This window comes from Podarcis tiliguerta (genome assembly GCF_965153285.1).
Source record: "Podarcis tiliguerta genome assembly, chromosome: 7".
NCBI lineage: Eukaryota > Metazoa > Chordata > Lepidosauria > Squamata > Lacertidae > Podarcis > Podarcis tiliguerta.
The window spans coordinates 3115860-3127875 of record NC_139540.1 but is presented as its reverse complement, the minus strand read 5'-3'; the positions used below and the strand labels follow the sequence as shown (position 1 = coordinate 3127875).

Here is a 12016-nt window from a genome sequence, read left to right as displayed (position 1 = left end):
CAACCCGCAGCCGCGCCGGCCCTCCCACGCCCCGCTTGGAATCCAGCGGCGGCCAATCAGGAGAGCGGAGGCGAAAGATGAATGGCCGCGTTCTGAATGGCGGCGTTGGATTCATTCGCCTTCACCGCGCGGGGAGGAACCGCGCGGCTTGATTGGCTCCCTGGCTCGAGCGGCGGGGGGGAGTCTGGGCCGGGCCACGTGGGTATTATGAGTTCAGCTGTTCAGGAGGAGGTTAAAAAAAGGGACAATCCGGCCGGTCCGTGGCAGGTTGCGGAGATGGAGAAGCTGCGGGAGCTGCGTGTGGGCTTCATTGGGGCGGGGCGCATGGCCAGCGCTGTGGCCCAGGCGATCCTGCTGGCAGGTAAGGGCAGGTAGGAGAGGCAAGGTGTGTTGTGGGGGGAGGGGAATCTCCTGCATGCACAAAATCCTAGAAAAAGCCCAAATCAGCAGGGGGCTGGGATCTTAAAAACCCCCTTGTAGGAAAAAGGAACGCCATCGGATTGCAAATGAGGCTTGCTTTTGAGTAAACCTGCTTTAAGTGATGAGGGGTCTAGAGGCCAAAGGTGGCGGATTTGTTGTTGCGCGGTGCAAAGGGCGTAGGTTGAAAGACAGACTAAATATGATTTCTGGTTAGAATATTTGCAGGGCGCTCGGCTAGGTGACCCTGGGGTGGGAAGACTCTTCAAAATCTGCAGCTCTGTTTCTATGAGGCTGGAAAAGACCCACCCCCTGGCTGAACTGCGTTTGGGAAGAGGCATTGCGACAGCAGGTGCCTTGTTTTGAGAAGGTGGTAGAAGATGGGTAGGCAAACTAAGGCCCGGGGGCCGGATCCGGCCCAATCGCCTTCTCAATCTGGCCGCAGAGGGTCTGGGAATCAGCGTGTTTTTACATGAGTAGAATGTGTCCTTTTATTCAAAATGCATCTCTGGGTTATTTGTGGGGCATAGGAATTCGTTCAATTCCCCCCACCCAAAATATAGTCCAGCCCCCCCAAGGTCTGAGGGACAGTGGACTGGCACCCTGCTGAAAAAGTTTGCTGACCCCTGGGCTAGAAGATGGTGAGGTCTCTGCTGCCAAGCTAGTTCAGGTGTGCTGCAACTTTGTTTTTGCAAATGGTGCTGAACTACAATTCCCATCAGCCCCAGCCAGCATAGCCAAAAGCCAGGAGTGATGAGAATTATAGTTCCACGTCACCAGGTGGGCCAAAGGTTCCCCACACCCAAGTCAGATAATGTTGCATTAGATGGGTAAAATATTATTAATAATAATAATATATTATACCCCGCCCATCTGGCCAGTCCTCTCCAGCCACTCTGGGCGGCTTCCTACAGAATATTAAAAACACAATAAAACATCAAACATTAAAAGCTTCCCTAAACAATCTAAGAAATCTCCCTATGTACAGATTTACCAGTCTGTGTGCTACAGGACTTCTGTTTTTGCATGGAATTGAGTATTCAGAGCTTAGCCCAGCTGCAGCTTAAAAGCATTGGTAGCAAGCTCATTTAATTTTACAGCACAGTGTAAGCCTACGTACACTTAAGTTCCATCGAGTCTAATGGGGCTTACTCTGAGAAAGTGCTACAGGATTGCAAGTAGAATGGGACTTAAAAGTGAAAGATAAAATATAACTAAACTGACCGTAAAATACCAAAAGCCCATTTCAGTTCCAGGTTCAGAGGAGGGGTTTTTTCTAGAAGGGGTAGGTGGAGTCCCCCACCCCACCCTTAGGCCATACTTTGTCCTGTGAAATACCTCCAAGTGGAAGAATTTTTCCAAGGCCTTCAGACATGACAAAACTTGAGTAACAACAACCACCTCCATGTGTATTAAGCAATACAGAATTGTGTGTTTTATAAACAGTAGCTCAGTAACATCTTTCAGTTATCTAGTTCTGAGCTGCAAAATAGGTGGGGCTTACTTCAGAGTAAGTGTATTGCAAACTGTATCCCAGAATGGAAGGTGGGGGAAAGTTTTGTAACCGAATGTAACTGAGCTTTTTATTGCTTTACATACATCGTGGAAAATTACTCTGGCTCATGGAAAGATACTCATCTGTCTTTGATGATTCCCTTCCTTGTTCCTTGTAGCACGTAAGACCCTGTGCACAAACCCCCAATTGAATCCTGTCCCATGGAAGTGCCAAATTGCCTGGAAAGTTATGCAGGGGAAACTTGGCTAACAGCATGCCGGTTGCACAGTCAAGATGATAAGCAGGACATGGAAAATGACCAGCAGCTGGTAGAGCCAGGCAGTAACGTGGTCTTGAAAGGCATTATGTGCTAGGAGGGGTTTCCAAAATTTCCAAACATACTCCATGGGCAGTCCCATATAGTTTGTTTACAATATGATGCAATACTATGATCTTTATTGTCATTGTCCCATACAGAACAACGAAATTGAAAAATCTACATAAGACATTCAAAACCCAACAAGCCAGCTATCCCAGCCTGTTTAGCCCCCTAAAAACTCTGATACCCCATTTTAAAATACAATATACTCTCATACAGACTCCTTAAAGGTAAAGGGACCCCTAACCATTAAGTCCAGTCGTGACCAACTCTGGGGTTGCAGCGCTCATCTCGCTTTACTGGCCGAGGGAGCCGGCGTACAGCTTCCGGGTCATGTGGCCAGCATGACTAAGACGCTTCTGGCGAACCAGAGCAGCGCACGGAAACGCTGTTTACCTTCCTGCCAGAGCGGTACTTATTTATCTACTTGCACTTTGACGTGCTTTCGGACTGCTAGGTTGGCAGGAGCAGGGACTGAGCAACGGGAGCTCACCCCGTCACAGGGATTCGAACCGCCGACCTTCTGATCGCCAAGTCCTAGGCTCTGTCGTTTAACCCACAGTGCCACCCGTGTCCCTGACCACTCCAGGACCCTTCCACAATTGGTTGCTGCAGCAAGGCACTCCTGGCCACAGCTGCCGCCTGACCAACAGGGGCAGAGCTGTGTCCAGGAACACACCAAAACGGCAAGCCCCATCTTTCAGGGGGAGTGTAACCCTAGCACAGGGCTGGCTCATCCCCTGGCGAGAACACACCTGCCTTGTACAGTCTGAGTTTCAGCTTGTTCATCTGCATCCAGTCCATTCACATGGTGGTTCAGGAGATCCAGAGCTGTGTGGCATCTGCCTGTTGGTGACTGTGAACTCCAAAACTCTAGATTCTCTTTCTGTGTGGGTTTCATGTCGATGTTGGGTAGGTAGAGGGCAAGGTGGAAGTTTTGGGGGGACACCCGAAAACAAAAGTGCGAAGCAGGGGCTGCCCCTCGGAACTACCTTCTGGAATCTGCCCTCCAGGAAAAGCCGGAGTCTCTTTATTACGGCACCCAGAAACCCCATCCCAGGAAGGACAGCAGGGCCGATGGCACCGAAAGTGGCTCAGGACGCCATCGGAAAGAACAGGGACGTTTTGTCCGGGTCCAGCGTCCAGCATCAATCATCCGCCAGGGCAACCGAGGCAGTTTCAGTCCCCAAACCAGGTTGGAAACCAGACTAAAATGGCTGAAGATAATCTCCCTCTCCCAGGAAGTTCTGGAGTAGGGTCATCACCACACACCCAAGCATCTGGTTCAAAAATGGAAAGTTGGAGACCAGACGGTAAATGCTGATAATTCTTGTGGGTCTGGAAAGTTTCTTTAGCAAAGGATGAACTGCTACAGTGTTAGCTAGCAAAGTGTGGACACACTTTCACAGATACATTAATCCTCACCATGTAAGCCAGGGAAGCAGGGTTTGGATTAATAATAATAATAATAATAATATATTTATATGCTGCCCATTTGACTGGATTGCCAGCCACTCTGGGTGGCTTCCAACAAATTATGAAACCACAGCAAAACATTAAACATTAAAAGCTTCCCTAAACAGGGCTGCCTCCAGATGTCTTCTGTATGCTCCCAACTCCTTTCCGTTCCAATGGTTAGGGAAGATGGCAGGTAGAGTCCTGCGCACCTGGAAGGCAACAGGTTGTGCACCCGTGCCCTGAACCACCTGGGGCCCAAATTCCTTGAGTTTGCAGAAGGGAAATCCTCTAAAGGGGTTTCCTTTTTTTCCAAAGAGGTGAAGATGTCAGGGGCTTCTCAGTTGTGGCCTCTGGAATCTGCTCATGGTCAAAACTTACCTTTGTCAATAGTGGGGAACGAGTGTTTTTCCAGAGAGCTTTGTGAGCTGCAGACGAGTCCATTCTGACTATTACTTAGATATGATGAGGTTGAATTTGTTGCCTTGTCCTTTTTTTGCAAGACAGCTTGCAAAAGCAGAGTGGTCTTTCTTTTGCTGGGCCCGTGTTTGGGTGAGGCAGAAGGTGCCGTACATTCAGCCAAACTTTCTTTCTCTCCATCTCTCGCAGGAGAAGTCCAGGCAGTGAACATCTTTGCTAGTGCTCCATCCAACAGGAACCTGGACAAGTTCCAGGTAAGTGAAGGACAAATGTCAACAGGACCTGAATCAAAAGGGCCGTGAAATGCTAAAGGCCATCCGTTCAGTGGCAGCCACTAACTTGAAACGTTAGGAAGAACTTCCTGACAGTAAGAGCTGTTCGACAGTGGAATTTGCTGCCAAGGAGTGTGGTGGAGTCTCCTTCTTTGGAGGTCTTTAAGCAGAGGCTTGACAACCATATGTCAGGAGTGCTCTGATGGTGTTTCCTGCTTGGCAGGGGGTTGGACTCGGTGGCCCTTGTGGTCTCTTCCAACTCTATGATTCTATGGATGGCTTGAAAAGGGGAATTCATTCTAACAAAGGAGGAATGGCTTTTAAAAGTAATGGACTATGTTGAAATGGCAAACTGACAGCAATATTAAGAGATTGAAATGATGGAATTCTTATAGGAGGGAAGCCCTTTTTGGACTATTTGGAAAAGCACTATAGCCAAATGAAATCGTGGGCAGGTTTGAGATAGGAGCAGCGGAAGTAAAATAACCAAGTAAATGTATTAGAGGGATTTCTGTAATAGACAAGTGTTTGATCTATAATGCAGTAGACGTCAATACATGAAATGACGTTGCTATTTAGTTTGAAGTCAGTTTGCAAAAATTTGAAAATTCAATAAAAGTTACATTAAAAAATGAGCAATTCAGATCTGTTGATCCATGGGGAAATTAAGCACTGGGAAATGTTCTGCCCCACATCACTGAGTGTCTAAACACCAGTTAGCCAGAGCATATGAGTGGGGCAGCTGTGTGCGTGTTGGACTCGTCGCAGTTGTGGCTTTCCTAGAGCCATGTGCTCGACCACTGTCAGAAACAGGATTCTGAGCTGCATAGGCCTATGGTCTGATCCACCTGCAGGGCATGAAGTTCTCATGTTCTTACCTTGTGATCTCTCTTTTGAATAAAGACCTTTGAGTGCAAGACGACGCACTCTAACCTGGAGATTCTGGAGAACTGCACCATCGTATTCCTGGCTACCAAGCCCAATGTGCTCCCCGCGGTTCTGCGAGAGATCGCATCTGCGGTCACCAAAAAACACGTCGTCGTCTCCATGGCAGCTGGAGTCACACTGCAGGCCTTAGAAGAGGTGAGTTGGAGGAGCAAGCCCACGGGCCCATCCCCATAGGCACACCCGGCATGGTGAAGTAGGGCGTTAGTGAACCTTGCAGCCCAATCATCACTGTAATCTCCATTGAATGTGCTTTGGGCTGGAACTTGATTGTACAAGTTTAGGGAAGCTTTTAATGTTTAACAGACCACTGTATTTTAATATTTTGTTGGAAGCTGCCCAGAGTGGCTGGGGAAACCCAGCCAGATGGGCGGGGTATAAATAATAATAATAATAATAATAATAATAATAATAATAATTAGTGCCACCGCTACCTGGTATGTGCAGGTATAGGGTGAGGCTGCAGCTCGCTGGAAGATCCCAGGTTTTGCAATAATAATAATAATTAATAAATTTATTATTTATACCCCGCCCATCTGGCTGAGTTTTCCCAGCCACTCTGGGCGGCTCCCAATCAAGTGTTAAAAACAGTACAGCGTTACATATTAAAAACTTCCCTGAACAGGGCTGCCTTCAGATGTCTTCTGAATGTCAGGTAGTTGTTTATCTCTTTGACATCTGATGGGAGGGCGTTCCACAGGGCGGGCGCCACCACCGAGAAGGCCCTCTGTCTGGTTCCCTGTAGCCTCGCTTCTCACAATGAGGGAACCGCCAGAAGGCCCTCGGCGCTGGACCTCAGTGTCCAGGCTGAACGATGGGGGTGGAGACGCTTCTTCAGGTATACATCAATAGACATCATGTCAAATCCTTGGCACCTGCAGTTTAAACATAATCTCTGTTAGCGAGTGCTAGTCCTTCTCAGAACAGACCCACTGAAATGAAGGCGCAAGACTAACCTGGGCCTGTTATTTACTTTATTTAGTTGTAATCTGCACTTTCATAAAAAAAATAAATAAAGATATTGAGGCGATTTGCAACATGTAAGGGAAAAACATCCATCAAGAAGTATAAGTGAATACATGTTGGTTAAAAAGGAAATTCATACAGCAAAGGATTGTCTAGTTAATTTCAATGGGTTCGCTCAGAGTAAAACTTGGTCGGGCACAACCCTTAGATCAGTGGTTCCCAAAGTGGGCGGTACTGCCCCCTGGGGGGGTATTGGGATTACTTGGGGGGGTGCTAAGAGGCAAGGGGTGGCAGGGGGAAATGACTATCAGGCTTTGAAAGCTGGCATCGCTGGACTAAGTTCATCTGTTCCGTTCAATTAATTAAACCAAACAGTTTTAATTGGATTTCGAATAAATGAGCAATTACGGTTTTCAGTTTTAGAGAGCTCAGTCGGTAGAGCCTGAGGCTCTTAAATCTCAGGGTTGTGGGTTCGAGCCCCATGTTGGGCAAAAGATTCCTGCATTGAAGGGGGCTGGACTAGATGACCCTTGTGGTCCCTCCCAACCCTACAATTCTATGCTTCTAACATTATCTTAGTGGGTCACGCTCATAGCTGTCAAGCGTCCCTTATTTCGTGGGGCAGTCCCTTATCCCAGCGCCGTGCCCCGCTGCTGTCCCTTATTGATGATGTCCCTTAAATTTCCCGGGTTTCAAAGGAAGCAGCTCCTCTCCCTCCCTCCCTGCCGGCCAGGGAGGAGGGAGGCTCCAACTGTGTTGCTTGGCTGCGTTGCTCACCCAATAAGGTGTCTAAGAACGACTGGGGGGTGGAGCTTGCATGCCTTGTGCCGATCAAATCGACCACGTTGCCTGGGGACTCGCCTTTGCTCAGCGCTTCCCAGCAGAGAGGTGACGGTGGTTTTCCTTGCTGCATCCCCTTTGCCGGGTTGCTGCGCTGTGGGAACCACCGCTTGAGGCTTAATTTGGCTGCTGGCTGGGCTTTCTGCCCTTGGATCGGAGGGGCTCAGAAGTTGAACATACCTCTGCCTGGAAAATCCCTTATTTTCGAGGCTGCTGGTCCCTTATTTTCAAATCTGTAAGTTGACAGCTATGGTCATGCTGGCTGCTGTTCTGAATGTTTTTAATAGAATAGGGGGCACTGGGGATGAGTTTATGGAACCAAGGGGGGGGGTGGCCCTAAAACATTGGGAAACCACTGCTTTAAATTCCCCATAACTTCTAGGTGGTAATCACATTATCCACTCAGCTTAAACAACATCTCATTAAACAACCTGTTCCGGATGCAAGGAATCCCTGCAGAATGTTGCAACTTAAGCTCAATCCTTGTGGCTAAATGTTAGGTAAAGCATCCCTGCTTGCAACACTAAATGCACATTCCCTCTTCTGCTTTTCTGGGGTTTCCACAGCTGCTTCCGGCTGGGACCAAAGTGCTGCGGATCATGCCCAACCTTCCCTGCGTGGTCCAGTCGGGCGCCATCGTTCTGGCTCGGGGTACCTGCGCTGAGGAAGAGGATGTGGCCCTGCTGAAGAGGCTGCTGTCTCATAGCGGGCTGTGTGAAGAGGGCCCTGAATCCTACATCGACATCCACACAGGGCTGAGCGGCAGTGGTGTTGCCTATGTGAGCTACCATTTTTGTTGGGTCTGCAAGTGGCCTCTTAAATAGTAGGCATGGCATTGGGTTTAAACACATTTTCTGCAGTTCTCGCCTTGGCCTTTTCTATGTTCAGGGTCCCCTATTGTGCATGGCTGCCCACTGGACCCTCAGGCGTTGCTGGAGTACAGCTCCCCATCATCTTATTGCTTTGGCATGCCAGTGGGGATGATGAAAGTTGGAGTCCAACATCATATTCAGATTAGCCAAGCACAAGTTAGCTAACCCTTGCCTTGAGCTTCAAGTCAATGCATGTGTTAGTTTAAACCGCACTGTTTGTCTAGCAGCCTAGACAGCACTTGCTTATAATCTTTGCTTTGTTTAAGTTAACTCTACCCCTAAAAGCGGAGGCATTTTGTTTACTTTTCTCTCCCCACTTGTTGAGACCAAGATGCCTGCTACTTTTGCTCTCTCATCTCCTCATGCTGTAAATAGTTCCTGCATGAATAAAGCCTTTGAACTCCAGATAGTGATTATTCTAATCTAGTTAGAAGGTCTGATAACGGTTTCCTCTTCTTCTCTCCCCATCGCCACAGGCATACATGTTTGCTGAAGCACTGGCGGAAGGAGCCGTAAAGATGGGGATGCCGGGGGCTATGGCCCAGAGGATTGCTGCTCAGACCCTCTTGGTAAGGAGCTGTGATTCTTGCCAACCTCCTCCGTCTCTCCACCATCCCATCCCTCCATAATCTCCCTTTGTAACCTCTAGGTTTAAATGATTGCAATGTGTTATATGTAGGGATGCCTCCCAAGACAGTTGGGAAACTTCAGTTGGTGCAGAATTCAGCAGCCAGGTTGCTCACTGGGGCAAGATGGTTTGCAGCCCAACTGCACAGGCTGCCAATTACTGTAGGTTATGGGCCCAGTTCAAAGTGCTGGTTAAACCGCTCAGGGTCGCAATACCTCAAGGACCGCCCCTCTCTATAGGAACCAACCCAGACCCTGCAATCATCCTGCAACACAGGGATCTTTTGCCTAACCTAGATCTTGAACCCACAACCCTGGTGTTAAGAGTCACATGCTCTACAGACCGAGCTAAGGATCTATAATTCTTTCCTCGAAGCTTGAATTTCTTCTGGATTCTTTTTAGCTTGGATGTATCATGGTTGTAAACTGCTTTGAGATTTGCTATTTAAACTACAGTGGTACCTCTGGTTGCGAATGGGATACGTTCCGGAAGCACGTTCGCAACATGAAAAGAACGCAACTCGCAGCGGTGCATCTGTGCACACGCAGTTTGTGATTCGCTGCTTCTGCGCATGCGCGCGATGTCATTTTGCACGTCTGTGCATGCGTGAGCGGCAAAACCCGGAAGTAACCCTTTCCGGTACTTCTGGGTTGCTGTGGGACGTAACTTGAAAGAACGTAACATGAAGCGGACGTAACATGAGGTATGACTGTATAAAGCAGTATAGAAATGAAAATAACGTTAATAATAATTTATTATTTATTATTTATTTTTATTTATAATTTATTATAATTACTATAATTTTATTATTTATAATTACTATAATTTTATTATTTATAATTATTTATTATTATTGATTATAATAATTTATTACTCCCCAGCCACTCTGGGCGGCTTCCAACAAAACTCTATTGCAGGGGGGGACCGACCCAGTGCCTAGATCTTCCATTGTGGTGACCATAACCTAGGTTTAAGGTGCCATTTGACAATTAGATTATATAGAATCATAGAATCCTAGAGTTGGAAGAGACCACAAGGGCCATTGAGTCCAACCCCCTGCCAAGCAGGAAACACCATCAGAGCACTCCTGACATATGGTTGTCAAGCCTCTGCTTAAAGACCTCCAAAGAAGGAGACTCCACCACACTCCCTGGCAGCAAATTCCACTGTCGAACAGCTCTTACTTTCAGGAAGTTCTTCCTAATGTTTAGGTGGAATCTTCTTTCTTGTAGTTTGGATCCATTGCTCCGTGTCCGCTTCTCTGGACCAGCAGAAAACAACCTTTCTCCCTCCTCTATATGACATCCTTTTATATATTTGAACATGGCTATCATATCACCCCTTAACCTCCTCTTCTCCAGGCTAAACATGCCCAGCTCCCTTAGCCGTTCCTCATAAGGCATCGTTTCCAGGCCTTTGACCATTTCAGTTGCCCTCCTCTGGACACGTTCCAGTTTGTCAGTGTCCTTCTTGAACTGTGGTGCCCAGAACTGGACACAGTACTCCAGGTGAGGTCTGACCAGAGCAGAATACAGTGGCACTATTACTTCCCTTGATCTAGATGCTATAGTCCTATTGATGCAGCCCAGAACTGCATTGGCTTTTTTAGCTGCATTGGCTTTTTTATCTGAGTTTCTAACACTGACTGAGCAGTGATCTGAACTTTGGTTCCTTGCGTGGAAATCCAATGCGCCATCCACACCCCACCCCTACCCCCAATCGTCGAATCTGAAACTGTATTTGTTGTCTTTTCTTCCAGGGAGCAGGAAGAATGATCCTGGAAACAGGAGAGCACCCAGCGGTTCTGAGAAGTGCTGTTTGCACCCCAGGGGGAACAACCATCCACGCCTTGCATGAGCTGGAGAAGGGGTCTCTACGCTCTACTGTCATGAACGCTGTGGAGGCAGCCACCTGCCGCGCTCAGACATTGGGCAAGCGATAAGAGGGGGTGGGCATGTGGTGGCCTTGGCGATGGAGGCGACCAAATCTTATGTGTGGGATCAGGCTAGAGAACCACCTGGAAGAATTCTGGGGCAGATGGCCTGGAGCTGTTGCATCTGTGAACTTCACAATGGCAGTCTGTTTTTTCTTTGGAAGATTGACGCTTATGGGATTTTCTCCCCCCCTCCCGCCCCCGCCGCATGACTCAACAGCAAGGGAATAATCCACACCAGTGACAATCATCATCTCTCTCCAAGCCCTCAATATTATTAAACACACCTAACTCTAGGCTTCCTATTGACATGTTAGCTTCTCGTGTCCTTATTATGTACCAATGTTACCTGAGCGTACATGCACTAGCAGAAACGAGCCTTTTGTACTGTAAAAGGTAAAGGTGAAGGACCCCTGATAGTTAAGTCAAGTCGCGAATGACTCTGGGGTTGCGCTGCTCATCTCGCTTTACTGGCCGAGGGAGCCGACGTTTGTCCGCAGACAGCTTCCAGGTCATGTGGCCAGCATGACGAAGCCGCTTCTGGCAAAGCCAGAGCAGCGCACGGAAACGCTGTTTACCTTCCCGCCGGAGCGGTACCTATTTATCTACTTGCACTTTGACATGCTTTCGAACTGCTAGGTTGGCAGGAGCAGGGACCGAGCAACGGGAGCTCACCCCGTCGCAGGGATTCGAGCCTCCAACCTTCTGATCGGCATGCCCTAGGCTCAGTGGTTTAGACCACAGCGCCACCCGCGTCCCTGTTTTCACACTGTACCTCGCTTTAAAGCAGCAGCTCTCAACCTGTGGGTCCCCAGATGTTGTCAGACAACAACTCCCATCATCCCTGAGCTCTGGCCTTGCTAGCTAGGGATGCTGGGAGTTGTAGTTCAACATCATCTGGGGACCCACAGGTTGAGAAAAGCTGCTTTAAAAGAAGCTGCAATTCCGGTAGAGAGGATGGTGTTGATGGAAGTAGCAAAGGAACACATCTGGCCGAGTAAACTTCATGTAGTCCAGCTTTCCGTTCTCTCAGTGGCCAACCAAATTCCTCTATTGCGAAGCCCGTAAGCAGGATCCGAGCACAAAGAGCCCTCTCCCTTCCTGTGGCTTCCAGCAAACTGGGATTCAGAATCATCTCTGCCTCCCAATTGTGGAGGCAGAGCAGAGCCCTTGTGGCTCTCAGCCATCGCTAGTGCACTGAAGCTTAGGAGCATAGAAGCTGCATTACGGTATTTTTTGCTCCATAAGACACACTTCCCCCCCCCCTAAAAAGTATGGGGAAATGTCTGTGCGTCTTATGGAACGAATGTGTGGTTGATCGCTGGCTTCCCTTCCGCCCCCTTGCCCAGGCCTCCGTTGTTGAATGTTCTGCAGACGGAGGCTGTTTGGTTCCC

General features: G+C 48.4%; 2 protein-coding genes across 3 annotated transcripts in view; both read left to right on the top strand.

Moving 5' to 3' along the window:
• The window catches only part of EEF1D (eukaryotic translation elongation factor 1 delta), a 247792-nt gene that overhangs the window by 203242 nt on the left and 32534 nt on the right, over window positions 1-12016 (top strand). The window lies entirely within an intron of this gene.
• On the top strand, window positions 164-10931 carry PYCR3 (pyrroline-5-carboxylate reductase 3). 2 transcript variants are annotated; one of them, XM_083449074.1, is made up of 7 exons: window positions 164-361; window positions 3305-3604; window positions 4356-4420; window positions 5342-5521; window positions 7756-7968; window positions 8538-8630; window positions 10449-10931. In XM_083449074.1, exons 1-7 carry the CDS (start codon window positions 208-210, stop codon window positions 10629-10631), a joined length of 1188 nt encoding a protein of 395 aa, XP_083305200.1. In that variant the 5' UTR covers window positions 164-207; the 3' UTR covers window positions 10632-10931. The 2 variants fall into 2 exon arrangements, with proteins under 2 accessions (XP_083305200.1, XP_083305201.1); XM_083449075.1 differs by lacking the exon at window positions 3305-3604 and having other exon boundaries at window positions 174-361.